Source organism: Pan paniscus, chromosome 16, assembly GCF_029289425.2.
Source record: "Pan paniscus chromosome 16, NHGRI_mPanPan1-v2.0_pri, whole genome shotgun sequence".
Taxonomy (NCBI): Eukaryota; Metazoa; Chordata; class Mammalia; order Primates; family Hominidae; genus Pan; species Pan paniscus.
In genome coordinates, this window is record NC_073265.2 from 70,403,208 (window position 1) to 70,431,132 (window position 27,925).

A 27,925-nucleotide genomic window follows, 5' to 3' on the forward strand; every position below is an offset into this window, starting at 1 on the left:
AAGTGCATCAATATACACATGATGGGAGTTTCATAAAGACAGAAGACAGACAAAGGATCAGAAAAAATATTCCAAACAATAAGGCCTGAAAATTCCCCAAATTTGATGAAAAGAGCATTAATTTACATATTCAGGCAGCTCAAGCAGGATAAAAGAAAAGAGGTCAATATCCAAATATATCTAGTTAAAATGTTAAAAGACAAAGACAAAAAAAATCTTGAAAGCAGCAAGAGTATGTGTAAGGGAAGCAAAATAAGATTAATAGCTGATTTCTCATCAGAAATAATGGAGGCCATGGCTGGGCAGGGTGGCTTATGCCTGTAATCCCAGCACTTTGGAAGGCTGAGGAGGGCCGATCACTTGAGGTCAGGAGTTCAAGACCAGCCTGGCCAACCTGGTAAAACCCCATCTCTACTAAAAATACAAAAATTACCCAGACATGGTGGCACATGCCTTTAGCCCCAGGTACTCAGGAGGCTGAGGCATGAGAATTGCTTGAACCTGGGAAGCAGAGGTTGCAGTGAGCCGAGATTGTGCTGCTGTACTCCAGACGGGTTGATAGAGTGAGACTCTGTCTTGGAAGAAAAAGAAATAAGGGAGTCCAGAGGTAGTAGGATGGCATATTTAAAATATTGAAAGAAAGAAAAAAACACTATCAACAAAGAATCATGTATCCAGAAAAAGCATCTTATAAAAATTAAGGTAAGCAAAAACCAAGAGAATGTGTTGCTAGCAGACCTGATTTATAAGAAATATGAAAGGAAGTTATTCAGGTTGAAAACAACACCAAGCAGTAATTTGTGTTCATAGAAAAATACCATAGAGCACCAATAAAGATATTTCTTCTCCTGGGTGATTTAAAGCAATTGTATAAAACACTATGTATAATTGAATTATTGGGTCTATTATATATAGAAATGTAATATACTTGTCAAAAATAACACTAAGGAAGTAGGTGGGAGCAAAGCTGTATCAGTGTAAGGACTTACTGAATGACCCAATCATTAGAACCTTGTTAAAAATGTAGAGACTAGAGCTGCTTTGTTTTATTCTTGATTTTATGAGGAATATGAAAAATACTTAAAAGGAAAAACAAACAAACATGACTTTGGAGTCAGAAAGTTTGGATTGAGTCCTTTCTTTGAGCAACTTTTAGCAGTTTGAATTTAGACTGCTAGCTTCTTTGAGTCTCAGTTTCTGAATTTATCAAATGCAGTTAGTGGTATACTATCTGATCTAACTGCTTTGTCCTATGTGTCCTTCAGAAGTATCCTCGAATGTGGTGATATATTGACAGAGCTGGTGGATTCATCAGTATGTGGGAATGTTCCTATTTTTATTCTACACTTCAGCCTGCCAGTTCAAATCCTTCCCAGTTCATCTCCAAAGCAGCCCCTCTGCCATCACTCAAAGGCCATCCAATTCCCATTCTCACAGTTCCTCAAGGCAGAAAGGATCCTTCAACTGCGTGGCCCTTCATCAGCATAAATATATATATATATATATATATATATATATATATATATATATATGTATGTATTTAAATTGGAGATGGGGTCTCGCTGTGTTGCCCAGGCTGGTCTGGAACTCCTGGGCTCAAGTGATCCTCCTGCCTCGGCTTCCCAAAGTGCTGGATTATAGGCTTGAGCCACCACGCCAGCCCATCAGCACATCTTTAATTGCATTTTTCCACAGTCTTCCTTAAGTAATTCATTTTCGTGAACTATCTTTTCTTTTAGACTGGGTTTGCTGAAGGGAGCGAAGGCTCCTGTCTTCCATTTCAGTCATGTCTTATTAGACACTAAATACAGGTAAATTACTGAATGCATTCAATCCGCATCAAGCCTCCGGTAGTCCTACAGTAACTGGTATCCCTCCCCTCCCCAGAAAATAATATTTTGTTTTATTAATGCTGGCTACAGCAGAGTCTGGTTTTCTTAAGAGTTCCTGCAAATCACAGGTTCGTCCTTTAACTTTGAGACCCAGGGAAGGAGGGAGCAAGGGAGGGAGGGAGGGAGGATGCTGTCAAGTCCGCAAAAATATGGACAACCTCAGAAACCTATAAACAGAAATATACTAACATGGTATATTTCTTACTTTTAAGGCCCTGAAATTATTAATTTTCCTTTCTTCTTTCTATGCGATTTTGGTTTCCAAATGTCTACATTGAGCAGGTATTGTTTTATGATTAGGGCGAAATTGCTGCTGCTGCTGATGATGATGATAATTACAAAAAATAGGCTGCAAGCAAGCCGTGCTTCCATTTAAAAGCTCCTGTTTGTTGCCTCGACATGCAAGGGGTACTCGATAGCACTTTTCGGTTAGATTCTAACAGAAAGAAAGCTTTAAATTTCTCTCTCGGAAGCACTTTGTCAGCCAGGGTTTTCCCTCTCGCCCACCCTGCAGTTAAGGAAATCTAAGAGGTGGAAGTGGGGCGGGCTGGAGGGCCACAGACGCCCCTGGGCCGCTGACCCAGACGCCCCATCTCCCGCCCCAGGGCAAGGCTGCGCGCTGTCGCTTATTGGCCAGCAGGGTCCCAGACCTTGACCAATCGCCTGGGGCCGGGTCGTCATGGCGACGCGCCACGCTAACGCATGGTGTCGGAGGGAGGCCCACTTGCTGAACAGCAGGGAGCGATGGCGCAGAACGTGTATGGTCCGGGAGTCCGGATAGGCAACTGGAATGAGGATGTCTACCTGGAGGAGGTACGCAGGGTGTGGCCAGGCGCAGACCCGCAGCTCAGGAACTCCCAGACCCTGCTCTAAGTTCAATCTCCTACTTTGAGCGCCTCAAGCCTCCTCTCTCTCCCAGCATACAGCGAATACCTCTAAAATCCCCACTTCTCTAAACTCCCAAGGAATCTCACCTGCCGAACTGCAAACCCAGGTCTCAGTGACCTCTACTCCGAGCAGCCTGACTTTTCTTTCTCTGGGTCCCTTGGCCTCCCAAAGTCAGACGCCTTGACTCTCAAGCCCCTGGCCTGTGTCTCCCGCTTAGTCTAGAGCCCCACTAAGTCCCCCGTATTCCTTAGAGTCTTACAGTCTCAGGCTGCGGGCCAGGTGAGGACACAGGTTCTAGGTAGAAATAATATCTCTCCCCACTCCAACCCTGCCACGCTTGCCCTCTTAAATGACCCTGAGTATTCCTTTTATTGATGTTGTACTCGCTGCCTCGTATTCTCCCAAGGGTGGTCTTAACAAGGCTTTGAGCCATTCGTATATGGGTCAGATTGGGGAGGGGTGAACTTTCTAGTGTCAGTCACCATACAGTCAAGGGAAACCCCAGCAGGGGAGACATGGCCTCCAAATGTCATTCAGGATGGTATCTGGCTGGAGTAATTACTGGTGATGTTTCTTTTTCTTTGTTTTGCCTTTCTCATTTTTCTAAACATTCTATAATGTAGTAAAAATATTAAAGTAGTGCTAAAAACGTTCCATCATTCCCATTATGCTCACATCACTTTTTTTGTACTCAAATTTTGCTTTTTCAACTTGGAAGAGCTTCTGACCTAAAAGTTATTAATACTAACATCTATATTATTCAGGGCTACTTTTGTTGATTTTCTGTTTAGGAGCTCATGAAAGACTTCTTAGAGAAGAGAGACAAGGGGAAACTTCTCATACAGAGAAGTAGAAGACTAAAACAGAATCTCTTGAGACCGGTAACTTTTTTTTGTTGTTGTTACACTTTAAGTTTTAGGGTACATGTGCACAACGTGCAGGTTTGTTACGTATGTATACATATGCTATGTTGGTGTGCTGCACCCATTAACTCGTCATTTAACATTAGGTATACCTCCTAATGCTATCCCTCCCCCCTCCCCCACCCCACAACAGGCCCCAGTGTGCGATGTTCCCCTTCCTGTGTCCATGTGTTCTCCATTGTTCAATTCCCACCTATGAGTGACAACATGTGGTGTTTGGTTTTCTGTCCCTGCGATAGTTTGCTCAGAATGATGGTTTCCAGCTTCATCCATGTCCCTACCGAGGACATGAACTCATCATTTTTTATGGCTGCATAGTATTCCATGGTGTATATGTGCCACATTTTCTTAATCCAGTCTATCGTTGTTGGACAGTTAGGTTGGTTCCAAGTCTTTGCTATTGTGAATAGTGCCGCAGTTGGTGGGACTGTAAACTAGTTCAACCATTGTGGAAGTCAGTGTGGCGATTCCTCAGGGATCTAGAACTAGAAATACCATTTGACCCAGACATCCCATTACTGGGTATATACCCAAAGGATTATAAAACATGCTGCTATAAAGACACATGCACACGTATGTTTATTGAGACCGGTAACTTTAAATTCAGACATTGTTTTCAAAATTCTGTCGAACTTGGTGTGAGTATACGTTAAGCAAGAAAAAAATTTCATAACTGAGTTACCATTTGGAAAATAACAGTTTTTAAAAACAGAATTTGCAATGTTTTAAATTCTTCTAAGATTTTAGAAACATAAACAAAGTCTGCCCTAAATCATGTTTACCTGCATTTTACAAATAAAGAAATAAATGAGTTAATATGTAAATAAGTAAAATGCCCCTTAGTTGGTAATCGACAAATTTTTCAATGAATGTTGAATTTCTAGAATAATGAGTAAATCCATGTGATTTTAACCAGCTTTATTCGACTTCATTTGGAATTACTGGGAGCTTTGCCTTGGCAAAGGGGAAGGGAAAGGAAGAAGGAACTAAGTGTTCGAGGGAATCCAAGTGAAATCCTGAATGAAATGGGTACTAGTCCGAGAAGGAAGAAAATTGCCTTGGCAGTAACTGTTGAGGAATTGCATGGTTTATGTAATAAACTACTATCAAAATTGTAGATGCAACTTTCCGTAACTGAAGATGGCTATATTCATTATGGTGACAAAGTGATGCTTGTGAATCCTGATGATCCTGACACAGAAGCTGATGTGTTTCTGTGTGGGGACCTGAGCCTGTGTATGACTCCAGATGAAATTCAGTCCCATCTGAAAGACGAATTAGAGGTACCCTGTGGCCTGAGCGCAGTTCAAGCCAAGACCCCAATTGGCAGAAACACTTTTATCATTTTGAGGTAAAGAGACTTTAATTTTCAGTTCATTTTCATCATAAATATGTTTCACTTGTAGCTTAAAGATTCCTGGGTATTGGAGCCACTGAGTGGAGGGAAAGGTTTTGTGAACATTTTTCGTGATTTTCATCTTGCTTTGCTTACCTTGAGAATTATTGTCAAAGGAACTTTACAATCCCTTTTTACCTTAGACAGCAGGATAATTGTGTTCAATTCAAAATGCTTAAATCATGAGTATAGGATCCAGGGAATTAAATCCATATTCTGCCTGGAAGCAAAGTAGGTTTTCCCTATAACATTTTGGAACTTTTTGAGCTCATTTGAGTGTTTTCATTGTTCTTAATATGGCTATGTTTTTTTTTTTACAATAAAAACGTGTAGTTTAATACAATGTGGCACTAGATGGGATTTGCTCTTTTAAAATTAACTGTCCATTAAAAATGTATTTGAAGAGATTTTGAAAATGAACAATTAAATCCTTAGAGAAGAAATAGATACATGATCACAATTAAAAACTATTACTAATTCGTATGACAGCAATGTAAGCATTGCAAGAATCTATGGACCCAGGCAAGGTACAGTGGCTCATGCCTGTAATCCCAACACTTTGGGAAGTCAAGGCAGGCAGATCACCTGAGGTCAGGAGTTCGAGACTAGCCTGGCCAACATGTCGAAACTCCATCTCTACAAAAAATACAAAAAATGAGCTGGACGTGGTGGCAGGCTCCTGTAATTCCAGCTACTTGTGTCACTGAAGCATGAGAATCACTTGAACCTGGGAGGTGGAGGTTGCAGTGAGCCAAGATTGCACCACTGAACTCCAGCCTGGGGGAAAAAAAAGAATATATAGACGGTTCTTCAAGTTCTAATTTAGATTTCCTTTGAATACATATGTTAAGACAACTAAAAATTGATCACAACCTCTGTTTCCTGAAGGATTAAGAGGGAACTGTATTAAATGTCTACAAATGTGTTACCTTGGTTCTCTCTGAACATGTCAATGCACTTGACTAGAATTCCTTAGTATACATTAGCAAGATGTGCTTAGTTTACTCTAACCAGAGGCTCACAAAGTGGGGATGCTTTGTGTGCTAGCTATGGTGCAGGGCAGGGAGTAGGGTGCTAGCTGGATTTTAAGACCAAAAGAAAACACCTTTTACTTAATTACCTAATTCAGTTACAGTATGTGAATATAAATTATCAAAAAAACTGATTATAAACAAAATTGCATGCATAAAAAATAGAGTCATAGAATGATTCTAATACAGAGAGTTTACATTTACATTATACTTATTGTCCACTGACAGTGTACACAGAGATGCCACTGGTCAGGTCCTTAGATATGGGCAGGACTTTTGCCTGGGGATAACAGGAGGATTTGACAACAAAATGGTGAGTTATCACTTTGCATATCTACTTTGGATCAGTCATTTCTGTTGCCCAAAATGGGATCATAACTATCTACTGAAGTGGACAGAGAACTCCAGAGTCATGGGCTCCACCTCTGACTTCACTATGGTGTCAGCTTGCAGCTTTTCACAGGCAGTTTTGGGCCAAGCCAGTCTTTCCTTTTAACTTCCCAAATTACAAAAACTACACCCTTAAAACCTAAAGAGTAAGGGAGGAAAACCATTTCACAATGCAGCTGGCAAAAAGCAAAAGTTTATACCACTTCCACCTGTAAATTAAATGATTGAATTCATTAATAACCATCTGATACCTGTCAAATGTTGCCAATGCTAGCAAGGCATATTATCTGACAACTTTTTTATTTAAACTTTTGATGATCAGACTTTTGCTTAGTATGGGAGTAGGGACAATATGAGATGCTTAAATTTGCATAAATCAGGGAGCCTTGGGGATTAGGAAGTATAATAGAACCAGATAGATTTGGGTTTGAATTTCAGATGCGTACCTATGGGATGGGAATTTGGGTGAGTTATTTAATGCTTTTTGAGCCTGTTTCTCATCCATAAGATGGTGAGTATTAATCTGCCTTACTACATGCCAGGCAGTGTTGTAAATGCTTCACATATTTCAACTCTCCTAATCCCCCAAACATGCCTTTGAGGTAGGGACTATTTTACCTTTAATTTACTGATGGAAAAACTGAGGCACCAAGAGGTTAAGTGATTTCTGACTCAAGTCACTCAGTTAGCAAGTAGCAGAGCTAGTACTATATCACATTTTTTATTGAATTAAAAATCCATTTACTATATGATGTAGCGTTATTATTATTATTATTTTTGATACCACTAAGAAAACGCAATGCTGCCTGCTGGGTGCAGCGGCTCATGCCTGTAATCTCAGCACTTTGGGAGACCAAGGCAAGAGGATCACTTGAGGCCAGGAGTTGTAGACCAGCTTTGGCAACATAGCGAGACCTCATCTCAACAAAAAATTTTTAAAAAATTGGCCAGGTATGGTGACGCGCTCCTGTAGTCCCACATACTCATGAGGCTGAGGTGGGAGGATTGCTTAAGCCGGAAGGTAGAAACTGTAGAGTTTGCACCACTGTACTCCAGCCTGGGTGACAGAAAGAGACCCTGTGTCAAAAAAGAAAAAGAAGAAGAAGAAACGATGCTACCAATTAAACTTTGACACCCCACAGATGGTAAGTTGCAGCCTGATAAATATTGACTTACTGAAAAAAGGGAGTCAATTACCATTTCTTAACCAGAGATTAGCACCATTAACATTTTGGTTTATTTTTACTTTCCTATGTATTTTTTTAAAACTTAGATAAATATACAGATAGGTTATTCTTCCTAAAATAGCATTTTTAAAGCTTTTTAAAATGACAAAATCATTTAATGAGAGCATAAGATATAATTGTGTGGCGGTATCATAATTTACCTAGTCTTTCTTCTACTTTTGGGCAGTTGGGTTTGGTCCAATATTTCTCTTTTATATGTAAAGTTCCAGTGTGCATTTGTGTATAAATGCTTAAATCTTCCCCTCTCAAACTTCAAATTAGGAATTCTACCTTTAGGATAGATTTTTGGGCAATGAATTACTAAGTCAAAGAATATGAACACATTTTAAAGTATTGATACATATAAAGAGTTCTTTTTGTAATGGGGTGTACCAATTTGCACTCTCAGCAACAGTAAGAATGATCATATACTGCTTCATTAGTTGTATTAAATATCATAATTTAAAACTTTGCTAATTTGACAAGCAAACAAAATGAAAAGAAAAAATGATATGTAAATGTTGTACTACTTGTAATTTCTCCTATATTTTAAGTTTGTTCTCGTTCCCTTATCTCTTCCTTTCTCTCTCGCTTCTTTTTTCTTTCTCCCTCCCTCTCCTCTCTCCTGCAAATCATCCGTTTTTTGCCTTTGTATTGATTTGGGTTTATATACCATTGATTACTAAATTTTGTCATATGTGTTGCTAATATTTCCATTTGCTGCTTGGCTTTTAAATTGTAGTTGTTCTAATATTATATTTTTGAGTAAAATGTATCAGTGTTTTTCTTTGTAATTCCTTCCATTGCTTTTATGTTTTTAAGACTGCTTCAGAGATCTGATAAAAAGAAAAACTTGAATTAGCTTCTAGATGTTTGCAATTTGACTTTTGCTTACATTTATTATTTAATCAACTTGGGATTTATTTTGATAAAGGGTTTTATGTGAACATCTCATTTTGTCTCAGATGACTGGTCAGTTATATCTATTATCTCTTGAATGATTATTCCTTTCTCTACAGGTGCATGACATTTCCCTTAGCATATATTAAATTACTGTATATACTACCCTGTGCTTCTGAGCTTTCTATTTTGATCCATTAAACCCTAGTTGTCTATTTCTTTTTTTTTTCTTTTTTTTTTTTTGAGACAGGGTCTCACTCTGTCACTTAGGGTGGAGTACAGTGTCACGAACATGGTTCACTGCAGGTTCCACCTCCCAGGCTCAAGCAATTCTCCTGCCTCAGCCTCCTGAGTAGCTGGGACCACAGGTGCACACCATTATACCTGGCTAAGTTTTTAAATTTTATTTATTATTTATTTATTTATTTATTTATTTTTTGTAGAGACGGAGTTTCGCCATGTTGGCCAGGCTGGTCTTGAACTCCTGAGTTCAAGTGATCCTCCTGCCTCCACCTCCCAAAGTGCTGGGATTACAGGCGTGAGCCACTGCACCCAGCCCAGTTGTCTATTTTTATTCTAGGACTATAGTGTCTTAATTATTAGAGCTTTATGATAGGGCTCATAGCCCTGTGACCTTGACAGCTCATAGGGCTAGTTGCCTCTCATTACACTTCTTTGTCTGAATTATGTCAGGAATTAATTTCTCAGTTAAATATAATGGTTATTTTTTTCAAGTCCTTCTGCCCCTGTGGGGAAAAGATTACTTGGTATTATATTTTGATTGGCATTGTAAAATTAAGTAAATTCACATATTTAGTAACTTTGCCATATTTATTCTTCTGAGATGTCTCTCCATTTATTCTCTCAGCAAAATTTTCTATCACCCAGTAAGATTTTGTGATTTTCTTTACACGGACTTGACAATGATTTTGTTAAGGGTTTTTCCTTGGTATCTTGTATTTTCAGATGCTATTGTAGAGAGGTCCTTTTGATAGAATAAGGATAGAACATTTGACAGAATAAAGGATAATTTCTCTTATAAAAATATAAGAAGGCTATTGATTTTTATATTCACCTTTGATGAAATCACTTACTCTTATTAATTCTATAGTTTTTTCAGTTGATTTTTTTATGTTTTCTGGGCAGACAGTCATTTAATCTTCAAATGATGACAATTTTCTCTCTTCCCCAATTCTTATACCTCGAATTTTGGTTTCTTGTCTTTGAATTAGCAAACCCTTCTGGGGCATTCATAGAAGCGTTGGTGAAATAGTGGTCTACTGGGTTAGTTCCTGATTTTATTATGGTTTTACTTTAGGTGAACAAGGCAGTTTGTGGTTTGAGACAGATAGTATTTGCCTTTTTTTTTTTTTTTTTTTAAGTTGGTGTCTCACTCTGTTGCCTAGGCTGGAGGGCAGTGGTGTGATCTCGGCTCACTGCAGCCTCTGCCTCCCGGGTTCAAGCAATTCTCATGCCTCAGCTTCCTGCGTAGCTGGGATTACAGGCGCCTGCCACCACACCTGGCTAAGTTTTGTATTTTTAGTAGAGGCAGGGTTTCACCATGTTGGCCAGACTCTCTCGAACTCCTGACCTCAAGTGATCCTCCTGCCTCAGTCTCCCAAAATGCTGGGATTACAGGCATGAGCCACTGTACCTGGCCTTATTTGCCTTTTTAAGTTCTGGTTTTCTTGTTGCTCTGAAAGGCACCATCATCCAGGGCCAATGGCGAATCTACCTTGGGCCCATCTCCCTTCCCCACCCACGTCCAGCTGATTACCAGGTCTCTTCCACTGTTCCTAGGCACTTTTCTCCCTTCATACTGCACTTTGGCCTGTTTCTCTTGCCCAGTGCAGCCCCTCAGCAACCCAGGCCCCATTGTTTTGCCCTTTTAGTCTATCCTGACTTCAGACCATACTAGACAGGATGCTGCCAGGTTGATATATTTTTTTTAATTTTAATTTTAATTTTTAAAATTTATTATTATTATTATTTGTTTTTCAGGTGATCTTTTACAAGCACAGGTCTGGTCACCCCCATCCTCACTGGAGTCAGCAGTGGCTCCCCATTGCCCTTTGAATGAAGTTCTGCCTGTTTGCTGTGGCATTTGAGGCCCTCTGTAATACATCCTCACCCTCTCTGTGTTCACCCCCTCTGGCTTTCCAGCCTCCTCCTCAGAGCCTCTTTTGATCCCCCAGGAAAGCACTGTGCTCCTACCTCTGCCTCCCATAGCTCATTGCAAATCTGCTGGACCTCCCTAACCAGAAAGCTGCATGCAGGTGCTTCCCATTTCTGTGCTCAATCACCTCTTCTGCTAGGTGGAGAACCTCATGAGGATAGTAACTCATCTCTGCCTTCCCCATAGTGCCTCACAGCACAGCCTTGCATGGGAAAGGTGCTTATTGGAAACCTGTCAAAATGTGCAGAAACTACCTCCACATTTAGGGCGGGGCTGAACCAGTGAAGAACTAGCAAAGGACTAACATTTTGGACTTTTCAGCAGGATGGGGGTTGTTTCTTGGCAAGGTTACAGGCAGCCAGATAGCCGACATAAATTTCCAGCATGGACATCAATTCCAGAGGGGTGTGGGTCACCTTGAAGGCTCACAAATGAATATCAGCTGTGAGGATATTGATTTGACGAGTAATTCATTTCACGTGATGAGTTTAATGCAACATCATTTATATTAAATAAAATATTAGTCCATGGCTGGGCATGGTCGTTCACACCTATAAACCCAGCACTTTGGGAGGCCGAGGTGGGAGGATTGCTTGAGACCAGGAGTTCAAGACCAGCTTGGGAAACAGTGGGATCCTAGCTCTACAACAAATAAAAAAAAATCAGCTGGGCATGGCAGTGTGCACCTGCAGTCCCAGCTACTCGGGAGGCTGAGGTGGGAGGATCACTTGAGCCCAGGAGTTGGAGGCTGCAGTGAACCATGATTGCCACTGCGCTCCAGCCTGGGCAACAGAATGAGACCCTGTCTCAAAACAAAACAAAACAAAACAAACCCATTGGTCCAGTTCCTATATCCTGAAGGGGAACAGGGGACAGGGAGTAGGAAGGAGAGAGGAAGATTGAGTTTGGTATTCAGAGGAAGGAAAAGTAGTTGGAGATGTGAGTGTGTGTAGGTGTGTGTGTGTGTCTTGGTCTCAGCATGCCAGATGGCATATCTAAGGTAGAGGAAAATTGTGCTTTCTCATACAATCAGTAAGAACAGAGTTTTTGAGAACTGCTTTGAATGTGCTTGCCGTCCAGCCAGTCAATTGCTTCTTTATTCTCCAGCTTTTCACAGAGCTCTGACTTAGTGCATCTGCTTACTGTCATTTTCAGTTGTATTTATCAAGTGACCACAGGACCCTCCTGAAATCGTCTAAGAGGTCTTGGCTCCAGGAAGTGTACCTAACAGATGAGGTCTCCCATATGAACTGCTGGCAGGCTGCCTTCCCTGACCCCCAGTTACGCCTGGAATATGAAGGCTTCCCCGTCCCGGTGAGTGCAGCATCGGGAAGACATGGGTGCCTAGGCTATGAAATGGATGCAATTTATTCCTGTCTGTAAGACACAGACTTATAGCTCAAATGCCTTATGACTTTCTCTCCCTTTTCTGTCTTTTTTTTTTTCCATTTATAACACACAGACTTATAGCTCAAATGCCTTATGACTTTCTGTCTCTTTTCCGTTTGTAACGCAAGTTTGGGAGGTACTAATCTACCCCATGGCAGCATCCTGCACTAGAGTTTCTCACCTCTGGCTGCACGTTAGAATCGCCTGAGGAACTTTCTAAAAAGCTCAGGCCCTGCCCCTGTCATCAGGATAAGAACCACTGATGTGCGATCATGAGCGTTGTGACACTGCTTCCTTCGCACTGTTTTCGCTAAGGCCTCCGCTAAGTACTATTTTTTAAGGACTTTGAGCCCAGGTGTGGTGGCTCACACCTGCAATCCCAGCACTTTGGGAGGCTAAGGCGGGCGGATCTCTTGGGGCCAGGGGTTCAAGACCAGCCTGGGCAACATGGCAAAACCCCTGTCTCTACAAAAAATACAAAAATTAGCCGGGTGTGGTAGCACACACCTGTAATCCAAGCTACTCAGGTGGCTGAGGCATGAGAATCTTTTGTACCCAGGAGGCAGAGGTTGCAGTGAGCCAAGATTGTACCATCGCACTCCAGCCTGGGTGACAGAGTGAGACTCTGTCTCAAAATAAATGAATAAATGAATAAATAAATAAATATTAGCCAGGTGTGGTGGTGAGCACCTGTAGTCCCAGCTACTCGAGAGGCTGAGGTGGGAGGATCACCTGAGCCTGGGAGGTCGAGGCTGCTGTGAGCTGTGATTGTGCCACTGGACTCCAGCCTGATCAACAGTGAGACCGTGTCTCAAAAAAAAAAAAAGAAAAGAAAAAAGAAAAAGAAAAAGAGCTTAGGGAGTCTTGGAGAAGCCAAGGAGACAGCAGGGTAGCCACATAGTCAATGCAGTGGTCCTGCAGGACGGCATCATTCTCATTGTCACTGTGCGACATTTTCTCCGGATGCTGGGACCCATGGGACTGGAGCCTGAGGCATGGTCCTGACGGGAAGGTGGGAGGTCTTGTGGGCACAGAGTAGGCCTCCCTATTTCAAGGGCCAGAGGCTTTCCTGCTCACGAGGCATCCAGCAGACAGAATGAAGATGTGTTGGTAGCCACTGTGTTGACTATGGAATTAGTAGCAAGCATGGCCAGGGTTCACTTGCTACTGGCCAGGAAGTGGCCGCAGTTGCAGGCCACTGAGTCCACCCGATGCAGCATGCCTGTCCCTCACCTCTGCCAGGTGGACCCTGACTTCACAAGGTTCTTTCTCTGAGCATGGAGGACATATATATTATCTACAATGAAACAGGCTTTACAAATTATTCTCTTTAGATGTCCTTTGCTAAGCTTTGCTCTTCTGAGAATTGCCTTCTAGTTCCACAATTTAAACTGCCAGTGCCTCAGTTTCCCTATCTAAATTTGGGGTGTTAATAGTACCTACCTCATGAGGTTTTGTGAAGACTAAATGGTTAGTACATTTAGAGTGCTAATTCGAAAAATGCCTGGCTCACAGAAGCCACCCACAAGTGTTTCTTGTTGTCATGACTGTTGTTGTTATATTGTTACTGTTGCTGGTTTTTTTAAGAGGTTAAGGGAGCAGTCAGTGTTCCAGGCACCAGGAGTTCTTTTCTCCATTACTGATTCACCTTATGGCTTCAGGAAAGTCTCCCCAGGCCTCACTGAGACGTGGTTACACATCTGCCAATGGGAAACCCCAAACCTGTCTGAGCTACCTTGCACATGTCAATGACCTCTGGCTAGAGAGACCACCAGGAACAACTGCGGTTTAACAGGTTGGGTAGATTACTTATTGCAGTGAGGGAGAACACACACCATGGGGAAGCATGAAAGAGGGTGTTAGGATGCTTATAGAATTTGGGCTTTGGTTGGGTGGTGTTGGAGAGAATCCCGAGAAGTGAGGCTTTGCTCTGGACCGGATGCTGTCAGGAAGTGGGGGATAACTCTACCATTGGTTATCTCAATAAATCTTATCTCTAGGGAGGGCCAGACTAGAGTGAGGACAAAGCTGTCATTAGTAAAGAAGCAGCAGTCAGTCGCTCGTATTAGCTGGGAGAGGCTGGTGTTTGGTATTTAGTGGCTTAGCCAATGTTTGTGTTTTGTGTGTGTTCAGATATGATGATAGAGTGCTCTTGTTTTTGTTTTGACCCCTCATGATCACAGAGTAGCCTTGTCTGATGTGGACATTCTGTGAAGTTGATTCTGTTCCCAGGAGAACACTAAGGCCTACTTGTCAGTGCCAGGCCAACCCCTGGATGGCAGGGCTGCCTTTTCTTTCTTACACAGCTTTTAACTTACATGAGTCAGGATTTTGAAATAATATATATTTTTCCTGATTATAAACATATGTTCACTTATGAAAAGTCAGGAAAGCAAAAAAATAATATGAAAATTACCAGTAGTTCCATTTCCAGAGAAAGCCACTGCTTATCATTTCTTTTTACAAGATAGGACACCATGAAGATACTTCTTTTTTTCCATTAAATAACACCATTGACCATATCTTGTGCGGCAAAGATCTTCTCCAATATACCTTTGAGTGATGATTTCATCATACAGATATCTACAATAATGTATTTCATCCATCCATTATGGTTTGGCATCTAAATTTTTCTGTGTCTGTGTGTGTATAAATATATGTACAGTCATGTGTCACTCAATGATGGGGATAAGTTCTGAGAAATGCATCATTAGGCAATCGTGGTCACCCTGACAATGATTTTGTCACTGTGTGGACATTGTGAAAGGAAAATGAATCTTGGGACCTAAACTCACTATGTCAAAGGGAAAGTCAGGCTGGGAATGGGGTCACGCAAACCTGCCTCCCATTTTGCTCTTAAATAGGATAGCTACAAATATATATATATATATATATATATATATATATATATATATATATATATATATATATATTTAAAAAGCTACATACATCCCTCACAATTTGCCCACAAGGAAATTCCTTGTGGGAAGATCTTTACCTTAAAACAGTTATGTGGAATGTTACCCTGACAATGTAAAGTGGTAGCTTATCTTCACAGTGTGGGACAAAGGACAGAACTAAAAAGTCATCCTTCTGCTCACCTGAGACAAAGGCATATATGAATGCTCCCTCTGCCCCATGTTTATTTCATCTTATGTAAAAACGCAGATTCACCGAGCACAAGACGAATGCATAAGTAACTATTCCTCTACCGCCCTCTCACATGTAAAATGTGTATTTGGTGAACACTGACTGAAAACTCAAAAGAACGCAACTGCTTGCCTCTTTTATTTACCCTTCTTTTTTTGTTGTTGTTGTTTTTTTCTTCCTCTTCCCCCTAGTACCCGCTCTTTTCACTTTAAATATTGAGGTCCCCGGACCCTCTTCAGGAAAAAGCATGGACCACCGATTTTTCCTGTTGGCCTGTGTTCTTTTTGGTGGACGCATCTTTGACCTTGGCAAATAAACCTCTTAAAATAATTGAGACTCGCCTCAATAATTTTCTTTGATTTACACATCATAAATGTACTTACACAAACCCAGATGGCATAGCCTACTACACACCAAGGCTACACGGGATAGCCTCGTGTTCCTAGGTGTACAAACCTGTACAGGATGTTACTATACTGAATACTGTAGGTAACTGTAACACAGTGGTAAGTATTTGTGCATCTAAACACAGAAAAGGTACAGTCAAAATAGGGTCTTACGGTCGCATAGGTGGTCCTTTGCCAAATGAAATGTTGTGAAGTGGCACATGACTGTGAATATATATAATTTTTTTCTACTAAATTGAAATAAATGTATAGTATAATCCCAAATTTTTGCTTTTAGGTAAGCTTTTCCCTAAAAGCAAAAAAAAAAAAAATTTTTTTTAGAATGCTAATAACACATTTTCTTTATCTGTTAAGGCAAATGCTAAAATTCTCATCAATCACTGTCACACAAATCGGGGACTGGCAGCCCACCGGCATCTTTTCTTAAGGTATTGTATTTCAGGGTACAACAAAATGCTGTGATTGGGGCTGGGGGCCATGAATATAAGCAAAGAAGCTCAATTGATAGTGTATGGCTGCACATACAAAAAATGTCCTTTGCTGATGAAATACCGCCACATAGAACTTCGATGGTGTGAAAAATCCTATTAGAGCCCCTTCTTTTATACAAATCCTACCCCTACAAGAGGACTTTAGTTCTATTGGGATCCTACCGGCCTAATCTTTGCCCAAATAGGGTGTAACCTCCCTGCAAACATGTCCCATTTTAGAGATTCCCTAGGGCTTTATCTAGCAATCCGCTTCTTAAGGTGCTTTCGAGATTAAATTATTAATAACAGCTTATTGAGAGTTGTTATTCAATTTCAAACCACAATTGATTCTCTCTTGCTCCAGCACCTATTTTGGAAAGGAGGCTGAGGTCGTAGCTCACACATACCTGGATTCACACAGAGTTGAGAAACCAAGGAACCACTGGATGTTGGTTACTGGGAATCCCAGGGATGCCTCGTCCTCCATGTTGGATCTGCCCAAACCACCCACAGAGGACACTCGAGTCATGGAGCAGGCCATGGGCCTTGACACGCAGTAACACGCCAGGCACGTGCATGTTTTCCCTGGTCCCGCTCTCATCAAATGTAGCTTTAAAAGAAATTAACAACCTTGGTCATGCCTCAAGCTATTTTTGAATCAGATGTGGAACTCTCTGGGCACTATATTAAAATAAAGATTACATTAAGATTATTGAATTTGTGGTGGCAGTCTAGGGCTGAAGAAAAACAGCTCTGGAGAATAAATAGTATTTGAAAGTGACAAACAATAGCCTTTTGTTGATAAACAAATTCTGAAGAACTCAGCTTCCTCTACTTATATCCTTCATTGTCTACAAGGACAATGCGTTACTTTTTAAAGTTATGTCTATGTAATAAAGCTGTTGGAACTATACTGAATTTTTGGTACCACAGTTTCCCTCTTGAATGTACTAAAACACAAAAAACTGACAGCTCTGAGCTGTGGCCTTATCTTGGAATTAAACATTTCCACCTTTGTAAAACATCCTATTTTTGTTTCTACCTTTGGCTTTCGAGGTCAGGACCTCTACCTGATCAGTAACCTATTATTTTGTAATGATATTTAAGCTGCAGAATCTCTACCTTGTCTTTGAAACTGGCACATTAGTTGTGGCACCCATGTGATTAGATAGTTCCTGACAAAATAAATGTATGTCCTTCCATGTATTTGTTCATCTGTTCATTCCTCATTGAGTGCCTGTGATGTGTAGGGTATTATAAAGGGATGTAGGGTTTCCAAGTCTTGTAGATACAGGTAAACTATTAGGCCGGTTCACAGATATGTATACTGAGAGGTAGAACATGGGCTGTAAATGTGTTTTAAATAGATGCAGTTTCAGTCAATGCAGATTGACCCTCTTCAAGAAGGCAAGCATTTTCCATCAAGTACTGCAGGATTTAGGGCAGTGGTTCCAGCCTTGGCTATGCGTTGCATTCACTCTGGGAACTGTAACAATTACTGATTCCTGGTCTGAGCCCAGAAATTCTGATTGAATGGTCTGGGATACAGCCTGGGCACTGGGCTTTGTCAGTGTTCTTTAGATGGTTCCCATGTGCAGCCACGGCAAAGACCCACTGTGTTAGGAGGTGGAGGAGGAAGCAGTGGTTCCTTAGGGTGGTCAGAGGAGGCTTTCCTCAGCAAGTCTCTCTGGCTGCACATTAGAATCTCTTGAAGAATACTGAAAAGCCCGCGGCCCAGGCTGCACTCTGGACCATTCAATCAGTATTTCTAGGGTGGGACATTAAAAAAATACAGATGCTTGGGCCCACCCCAGAGCTTCTTATTTTATTTGAAGTGGAACCCAAGTATTAGTATTTTTAAAAACTCACTAATTTATTTGATTTAAATTTAATTAAAAATTTTAAAAACATTTTTAATTTTTAATTTTTGTGGGTACGTAGTAGGTATATATATTATGCGGTACATGAGTTTTTTTTTTTTTTTTTGAGATGGAGTTTTGCTCTTGTTGCCCAGGGTGGAGTGCAATGGCACTATCTCCGCTCAACACAACCTCCGCCTCCTGGGTTCAAGCGATTCTTCTGCCTCAGCCTCCCGAGTAGCTGGGATTATAGGCATGCACCACCACGCCTGGCTAATTTTGTATTTTTAGTAGAGACGGGATTTCTCCATGTTGGTCAGTCTGGTCTCGAACTCCTGACCTCAGGTAATCCACCCGCCTCCCAAAGTGCTGGGATTACAGACCTGAGCCACCGCACCTGGCCATGAGATGTCTTGATACAGGCATGCAATGTGAAATAATCACATTATGGAGAATGGGGTATCTGTTCCCTCAAGCATTTATCCTGTGTGTTACAAACAATTCAATTACACTCTTTTAGTTATTTTTAAATGTACAATTAAGTTATTGACTATAGTCACCTGTTGTGCTATCAAATAGTAGGTCTTAGTCATTCCTTGTAACTATTCTTTTTTGTGCCAATTAACCAACCCCACCTCCCTCTCAGGTCCCTAGTACCCTTTGCAGCCTGTGGTAACCATCCTTTTACTCTCTATGTCCATGAGTTCAATCGTTTTGATTTTTAGATCCCACAAATAAGTGAGAACATGTGATGTAAAAGCTTGCTAATTTATTTTAATGTGCAGTCTGGGTTGAGAACCTCTGGCTTAGCTGAGAGTTAGGTCTGCCTGTGTGTCTCCAAGGGGGGAGACCAGGTGGGTTTGGGCTCCAGCTGGGGAAAGACATTCTTTAACAGTGTGAGCTACCTGAAAGCATCTAAACCAATTTCAGTGCATTGTTGCTCCTACCGTAAGATATCCGCGGAAAGCTTCAGACAACATCAGGGCTCTTGATCCTTTCCTAAGTGATCCTCCAATGGCTTCTTGACTGAACACCGAGAGGTTTCCACCAGATGGAAAGTCTTGACTATGAGTTTTCCAGGTTTTTGGCACGTTGAACAAAGAATTGAACAAAGTGCACAAACAGAGCAACACAAAATGCACAAAGTGACAAAAGAATGAAGCAACGCCATAAGCAATACAAGCACAGATTTATTTAAGTGAAAGTACACTCTATAAAGCACAAGCAGGCTTGGGCAAGAGGCTCAAGAGCCCCGATTACAATGTTTGTTAGGGTTTAAACTAAGCTAGAAGAATTTTGGTAACACCCCTTGGTGCCCTTTGGAGGGTTACACCTTATGAATAATTGGCCCACGACCAATCAGAGGCTGAAGTGGAGACTTGGCCCATGACCAGTCAGAGGCGGAAGTGGAGACTGCCCGCAGCCAATTAGAGGCTGAAGTAGAAACTTGTTGTCTTGTTATCACAGGAGTGAGGATGTGGCCTCTATGCTGCCTAATCTTGCCTAGAACCAAGGAATGGTGCCATATCAAGGGCTCAGTGTTGGTCACTGCTGCTGGTAAATTGGGCACTTGACCTGTAGCCAGGTCAGCCTTGGTGAGTGGAAGTCCATGTTGCTGAGCCCATGCCTTAACCCTTGGTTACCCTAATTCCCTATTCTGTCTCAGTTTTAGTGTAACCAGGAATTAGTGCCACCGACCAAGTTTGCACTCAGGTAATCAGTGACTGACTACAGAGACTGCTGGGGGCGTGACTGCCACCTGGCTGACGGTGATTGTGAAGCACTTCATTTTAATGTACACAGACAGAGTTCAGAGACGTTAAAAGATGGAAAAGAGAAGTCTGTACTTCTCAGAATAGATGAAAAACAATAAATAACTAGAAAGTGAGCACTTACGTGCATCACCTCGTGTTATTTACAAATCAGTATTTCTACCTTGGGTCTGTTGTGCACCTCAAAATTATAAAGGGCTTTTATACTCATTTTCTTATTTAATTTTCACTACTCTCTGGGGTTAGACCAGGTCTTGTTCTTTGCTGTTTATCTCCATTTCCTGGGAAATATCTGTTAAGTGAATGAATGAATGAATCAACAGATGAATGGATCCGTAACTTTTACAGAGGAGCCAGGCTTAGAGATTTGTTCAGGGACACAGCTCCTAAACAGCAGAGCTGGGGCAGGACCAAGTCAGATTCTTCTATCCCTTCTTCTGGACAAGGGCCTTCTAATCTAATTTTTTTTTCTAATTCTTTGTTGTGGTTGCTTTCCTGTGCATTATAAGATGTTTGGCAGCATCCCTGGCCTCTGCTCACTAGATGAAGTAGCACCCCTCCACTCATGACAACACAAAGCGTCTCTAAACATTGCTAAATGTCCCTGGGAGGGGTCTGCTATTTGAGGACCAATAGTCTAGACCTACTTCTAGCTGTTTTTTATTTGCCATTTATAAAGGATGCTGTAAAATGGGTATTTATCTCTCTCTCTCTCTCTCCTTCCTTTTCTTTCTTTCCTTTTTTTGTGTCCTATAGAGATTAGAATATGTGGTCTCTAACATGACTTCCAGATATATTAATAATCTGCTTTTAGCATCTGAGCTGGACTTTGATGGAAACTTAGAATATTGGCAGGGGGAGACTGGCTCTCCAGGATGCAGCCGCTGTATGGACCTGTGTACAGTGACTTTGGCACACAGCACCTCTGCAGCGACCTCCAGTGTGGGGCACAGAGATGCTCATTGAGATGTGAAAAGAAGAGTTTAGAACTCTGCGTATATCATTATTTTATCCTTTAAAGTGCATTAATGTGTGTGTGCTTTATACGATCCAAAATAGTTTTTATTTTTTACCTTTAAAAAAGTTTATCTTTTTATTTTTACACTTCATTGTGTAAAATTGACAAAATATTAGTTTTTTTTCTTTTTTTGAGACAAAATGTTTTTAAATGTACATGACATTTTAGCTTAATGGGCATGAGTAAAATTTATTAATAGAATTACATATAAATGTATGTGTGTAGCAAATACCCAAAAGGATTGCTTATTGGGAAGGGTGCACAATCACAAATTGTGGAGAGCATCCTGCGTGCTGTGTGCAGTCATTCATTATATGGAAAACGCCACTGAGTCACTGTTGCTGCAACGATGCCTGCACAGCTTTGTCCTGAGTCATGGACAATGGGCTCCTCCCAGCTCTAAGGTTCACTTTCTTTCAATTGAACAAATGTTTATGAATTGTTTGACAGTAAGGAACAAGGTAAGGACCCTGCAAATGCAAGAGAGAGGGAAGAGGAGACCATCTGTGTGATTATGCACAGGGCATGCTGAAATCCCAGTAGAAGGACCGCATTACTTATACCTGGAGTCCAGGGAAGCCTGCCTTCAGATGACACTTGAACTGGAAAGGACACACATGGGAAGAGCATTCCAGGCAAAGGAGACTGCGTTTGCAAAGGGCCAACACCTCTCCTGGGGAGAAGTGGGGACTGGCAAGAGACATTCAAAATGGGCTGTGTGCTGGTACACTCAGCATGGCTATACTGGCTGTTAAAATACGATAATGTCTCCAACCTGGTTGGAAAATAGCTACTGACTCAAGCTCCTAAAGTGCCCCCTGTGACCCTGGCACCTCCCCGGAGACCCTTGGATTTCCCTACAACCAGCAACTAAAGGGTTAATGTTCAGCCCAATGGTGGGGCCTGCAAGACCCTACCCCAGCATGGTGCCTGGAGTTTGTTTTATTTGGCTAATGTCCAGTGATACTCAAGAAAAACTATAGAGGTGGTTAAATATTTTGAATATCACTCTTGGCTTCATGTATCAATTATCGAACTTGAATTTGATCTTGAAGGTGATGGCCAGCCTGTGAAAGGCTTTGAGGAGGAAAGTGTCATGATTTTATTTTAAAAAGATGATTATGGAGGCACGGGAGGAGGAACTGATGCGGCTTTGAACTAAGGCAGTGTCAGGAAGCACTGGGAAAAGGGCATGGATTAGAGAGAGGCCAGGAAGAGAGAGACAGGGCTCTATAGCTTGGTGGGTATAAGGCCAGGAGAGAAGGAGAAGGTGGACACTCAGATTTGGGGCACATGCCTCTCCCTGAGATTCAAACCCAGGAGGAAAAACAGGTGCACAGGAAAGGTGAAAAGCGGTCATCTGGGAATGTCTGGTCCCTGAGTGGAGGTTGTTTTGGTGTAGATATAGCTGCAACCCACCTACAGTGCTGTCATCTGCTAGGCTGTTTGTCTCTATCACACTCACCTAAGTCTTGGGTAACTGATAGCAAATACAACTCTGGGATTGAGGAGCACCTTTAGCATCCTGCCAGCGGGAGCAAGGAAGAAACCAACGAGCCCAGTGGCTAGGGTTCGCCATGTCCTAGCTCCAAGAACTTCACCTTTGAGGGCTTCTGAGAGGACTGGATATGTTAGCTACGCAAAAGCAGGTGCCCACGTGTGAAAGGGCCTCTGTTGCTCCCCCTCCACCTTCCTCTGAATTTAATATGTGTACATCCCAGTCAGTAAGTGAGTTCATCTTTATCACATTTGGTTCCATACCTGGAGGAGGACTCGACTCCTTTCCCATATACAGTAGACATTTTTGCATTCAACCAGATCCAGCAGACATCATTGACTATTTTATACCAGGTCTTGAGGTAGACACTGGGGATCCAGTGGGGAGTAAATGTGTTCCTACCTTTAAGGCTTCCACTGCAGAGAGGGTCAGAAGGGAGATGAGACATTGAAGGAGGTAGAGGGGTCAGAGTGTGGCAGTCTATATTAATATATGGAGCATTTGGGAGCCACCGCATATTTTTGAGCAAGGGAGAGATAGGACAGGAAAGGAAGGTTAGTCTGGGAGTGAGGGGTACGAGGGAATTGAAGGAGGTCATTTGTGAGTCTGAAATTACAGTTGGTGAAAGCCCCCAAAGGCTTAAACCTGAGGAGAACAAAGCTGAAGTCTGATTAATGGGTTTTGGCAGATTTTTTCCCCCAATATCCCTTCAAAGGCAAAAAATAATAGAGACACTGTTTTTTCCATTAGTAAATACACTCAACATCTCCTTATTTGTCTGTAGCTGTTTCAAAAGAAAATAGCTTTGTTTTTAAGAGCAACTGTGTAGGCCCCGGTGTAGCTCATGCCTGTACTCCTAGTACTTTGGGAATTTGAAATCAGTCTGTGCAACATAGAACCCATCTTTACAAAAAATAAAAAAAATTAGCCAGGTGTGGCGGCACATGCCTGTAGTCCTAGCTACTTGGGAGGCTGAGGTGGGAGGATCACTTGTGCCCAGGAGTTAGAGGTTACAGTGAGCTATGGTAATGACACTGAACTCCACCTTGGGCAACAGAGCAAGATCCTGTCTCAAAAGAAAAAAAAAAAAAGAACAACAACTATTTATAAGTATTTCTATATTTGATAATAATTCAATATAAATTCAGTTATCTTGAAGACTTGGCGTAAGGAGAGCCTGGCTAAATTACTGGGTTCAATTCCTATGGGGAGATGATGTCGCAGAGAAGTCAATTGGTTAATATATAAGGAACTCCTACAAATGCAAGATAAAACTGTAAACACCCCATTAGAAAAATAAGGCAAAGGCTTAAACTGGCAACTCTAAAAGAAGTAATTCGAGGATCCAATAAACATTTCAAAACATGTTCAAATGAAGACAGCAATGAGATACCATTTTCCTTTCATCTGATTGGATGGCAATGACAGAACCATAGAGTGTCAGAACCTACAAGGACCAGCTGATTTGGCTTCCCCGGTCATTTTACAGGTGAGGAAGATAGGCCCAGATAGGAGAAGGGACACACCTAAACCCAGGGGTTAGACAGAGGCAAATTCTGAACAGATCCCCCTCTGATGACAGTGTCTGCTGAGAAGTCGAGACTGATGAACCTTGAAGAGGTTTTGCAACCTGGAAGGAGGCCTGGTTTCTGTCCTGCCAATTTGATCTTGCAGTTTTCCAAAGTGGCCACGAGATGTCAATGTTAATAATGCTAACAAGTCAACACTTGCAATTGCTCAAATATTAAGCTTATTGCAAAATACGAGGGGGTTTTCAGTTTTCAAAATGTACATTCTAAGAGGGGAAAAACCATAAAAACACTGGGATCAGTATGAATTCAATTTTTTTTGACTTTATAAAGAAAACAGTGTATTAGGCACATGTAAAACCTGAATAAAACAGCATTCCTAGGGTTTGCGACAAAGGAAGTTCAGGTTAGCATACAGCCCCTTTGGGACTTTTTATAAACATTGCATCTGGAGCCTGGAGTTCCCTCCAAGAAATTGTACCCTAAACCCCAGGTCCAGGGTTCCTGCATGATGTGCCGAATAGTGATTTCAAAGCCCTCGCTGCTACTTACCATCCTCAGCTAAGCCACTTTGCCCTCATGAAGCCTCAGTTTTCTCTATAGGATTACTAGCTCCCTCTTAGAGTTGTTTAGAAGATTAAATAGAACGAGACAATGTATTTGAGAGAAGCAGGAGGAGATCATGGTTCTGAGTGCTGGCTCTGGGATCAGACAACTCAGTGTGGACACTGTTCGCTTCCTAGCTGCATGTCTTTGGAAGGTCATTGCACCACTTTGGGCCTCCATTCCTTCATAGGTTAAAAAGAGGGCTAAAATATTACCCATCTCTCAGGCTTCCTGTGCAGATTAAGTGGAGTTATGTGGTTAAGCACTGAGCATCCTGTCTAGAACTACGTCAATAAGAATAATAATTGTCAAGACTGCTTGGGTCTCTTGTATGTATCTCTGCCTTGCATTGCTGCATTCTAATTTTTAAATATTTGTCTCTCTTCCACTTAACTATGAGCCCCTCAAATACAGATGCTGGGGGTATACACATATGACTTTAATATCCACATCCCCCATGTTCAGCCCAGGGCTTGGCTCATACTGCTAAATGCTAGTTCTTCCTTCTCCCTCATTTTACAGGTAAATGAAAGCTTGGAGAGGTGGACTGATTTGTCCAGTGGAGCACATGAGTTACTACTTCCTCTCTTACAGCACTTGTCACTCTGAATTGTATGGTGTGTTTACCTCTGTCTACCATGCTTGACCATAAGCTCCCTGAGGGCAGGAAAACTTATCCCAAGTTATGTCTCCAGGGTTAAAATACCATCATTAGCATAGCTAACATTTATTGAGCACGTACTATGTGCCAGACACTCTTCTAAGCATTCTTTTTCATGCATTAACCAATGTAATTCTCACATATAACCTGTAAGCCAGGTACCATCATTATCTGAGTTTTACTGGATTAGAAACTGAGACATGGAGAGATTAACTTACCCAGTGTTACACAGTTGGTAAGTAGGAGAGCCAGCCACTCTGAATCTGGGGCCAGAACACTTCACCCGTAACTTAACCTCTCAGGCAGAAATCCTTCATGAATTTTTGTTGGCTAGAATTGAATCAGTAAGATTGGAGATTGAGCAATACTGTAGTGTATCATGGGGAGTGACCCTAGGTGTGCCCTCAAGTTCCATGTTGAGACCTGCTTCAAATGTACCATCCAAAGGTGACAGGAAGAGCCATGTCTGCAGGGAGAACGTTCTGCAGAACCATGTCTGAGTGAGTGGGAGGGAAGGAGGCAAGGTGCCAGGGGAACTGCTCAGCTCAGGTACCATCCAGTCTTGGGGAGCAGGGAGCAGTGGTGAGGCCTGTGGAGGAAGCCTGGGAGCTGGGCGTCCCCCCATCCCTGCTATGAGTCTATGGTGGGACCACAGTTGTTTGTGAAGGCATGGATGAATCTGGAGGACATTAAGTGAAATAAGCCAGACACAGAAACATAAATACTGCATGATCTCACTCACATGTGGAATCTGAAAGAGTCAAACTCCCAGAAGCAGAGAGTAGAATGGTGGTTCCCAGGGACTGGGAGGTGAGGGAAATGGGAAGATATTGTTCAGAGGATACAAACTTTATACGATGAACAACTTCTAGGGATCTCATGTACAGATCCACGTGGGTGATAACAGATGTGCTATTTGGTTTGATTGAGCACTCCTAGGGTCACTCCCCATGATACATTACAGTATTGCTCAATCTCCAATCTTACTGATTCAATTCTAGCCAACAAAAATTCATGAAGGATTTCTGCCTGAGAGGTTAAGTTACAGGTGAAGTGTTCTGGCTCCAGATTCAGAGTGGCTGGCTCTCCTACTTACCAACTGTGTATCATTGGATAAGTTAACCTCTCCATGACTCAGTTTCTGCTTCCGTAAAAACTCAGATAATGATGGTACCTGGCTTACAGGTTATATGAGAATTACATTGGTTAATGCATGAAAAAGAGTGCTTAGAAGAGTGTCTGGCACATAGTACGTGCTCAATAAATGTTAGCTATGCTAATGATGGTATTTTAACCCTGGTGACACAACTTGGGATAAGTTTTCCTGCCCTCAGGGTAACTTACACAGTGTATATGTATATCAAATCATAATGTTGTATACTTTGAATGTATACACTATTTGTCAATTAAATTTTTTTTTTTTTTTTTTTTTTGAGATGGAGTCTCGCTCTTTCGCCCAGGCTGGAGTGCAGTGGCGCGATCTCGGCTCACTGCAAGCTTCGCCTCCCAGGTTCACGCTGAGAGGTGACAGCGTGCTGGCAGTCCTCACAGCCCTCGCTTGCTCGCTCTCGGCGCCTCCTCTGCCTGGGCTCCCACTTTGGCGGCACTTGAGGAGCCCTTCAGCCCACCGCTGCACTGTGGGAGCCCTTTTCTGGGCTGGCCAAGGCCGGAGCCGGCTCCCTCAGCTTGCAGGGAGGTGTGGAGGGAGAGGCGCGAGCGGGAACCGGGGCTGCGTGTGGCGCTTGCGGGCCAGCTGGAGTTCCGGGTGGGCGTGGGCTTGGCCCGCCCCGCACTCGGAGCAGCCGGCCGGCCCTGCGGGCCCCAGGCAACGAGGGGCTTAGCACCCGGGCCAGCGGCTGTGGAGGATGTACTGGGTCCCCCAGCAGTGCCAGCCCACCGGTGCTGCGCTCGATTTCTTGCCGGGCCTTAGCTGCCTTCCCGCGGGGCAGGGCTCGGGACCTGCAGCCCGCCATACCTGAGCCTCCCACACCCGCCGTGGGCTCCTGTGCGGCCCAAGTCTCCCCGATGAGCACCGCCCCCTGCTCCACGGTGCCCAGTCCCATCGACCACCCAAGGGCTGAGGAGTGCCGGCGCACGGCGCGGGACTGGCAGGCAGCTCCACCTGCAGCCCCGGTGCGGGATCCACTGGGTGAAGCCAGCTGGGCTCCTGAGTCTGGTGGGGACGTGGAGAGTCTTTATGTGTAGCTCAAGGTTTGTAAACACACCAAACAGCACCCTGTGTCTAGCTCAGAGTTTGTGAATGCACCAATCGCCACTCTGTGTCTAGCTACTCTGGTGGGGCCTTGGAGAACCTTTGTGTCCACACTCTGTATCCAGCTAATCTGGTGGGGACGTGGAGCACCTTTGTGTCTAGCTCAGGGAGTGTAAATGCACCAATCAGCGCCCTGTCAAAACAGACCACTGGGCTCTACCAATCAGCAGGATGTGGGTAGGGCCAGATAAGGGAATAAAAGCAGGCTGCCCGAGCCAACAGTGGCAATCCACTCGGGTTCCCTTCTGCACGAAGCTTTGTTCTTTTGCTCTTTGGGTCCACACTGCCTTTATGAGCTGTAACACTCACCGCGAAGGTCTGCAGCTTCACTCCTGAAGCCAGTGAGATCACGAGCCCACCGGGAGGAACGAACAACTCCAGACGCGCCACCTTAAGAGCTGTAACACTCACCGCGAAAGTCTGCAGCTTCACTCCTGAGCCAGCGAGACCACGAACCCGCCAGAAAGAAGAA

At 42.7% G+C, this 27,925-nt stretch overlaps 1 protein-coding gene across 2 annotated transcripts; it reads left to right on the forward strand.

Moving 5' to 3' along the window:
• Nucleotides 1-2,453: 2,453 nt before the first annotated feature.
• Nucleotides 2,454-17,444, forward strand: CFAP161 (cilia and flagella associated protein 161). Of its 2 annotated transcripts, XM_003810737.4 has the most exons (7): nt 2,455-2,705; nt 3,572-3,661; nt 4,822-5,054; nt 6,359-6,443; nt 11,978-12,136; nt 16,123-16,196; nt 16,603-17,444. In XM_003810737.4, the coding sequence occupies exons 1-7, from the start codon at nt 2,595-2,597 to the stop codon at nt 16,796-16,798; spliced, it is 948 nt and encodes a 315-aa protein (XP_003810785.2). In that variant the 5' UTR covers nt 2,455-2,594; the 3' UTR covers nt 16,799-17,444. The 2 variants fall into 2 exon arrangements, with proteins under 2 accessions (XP_034795175.1, XP_003810785.2); XM_034939284.2 differs by lacking the exons at nt 16,123-16,196; nt 16,603-17,444 and adding an exon at nt 15,553-16,054 and having other exon boundaries at nt 2,454-2,705.
• The last annotated feature ends 10,481 nt before the right edge of the window (nt 17,445-27,925 follow it).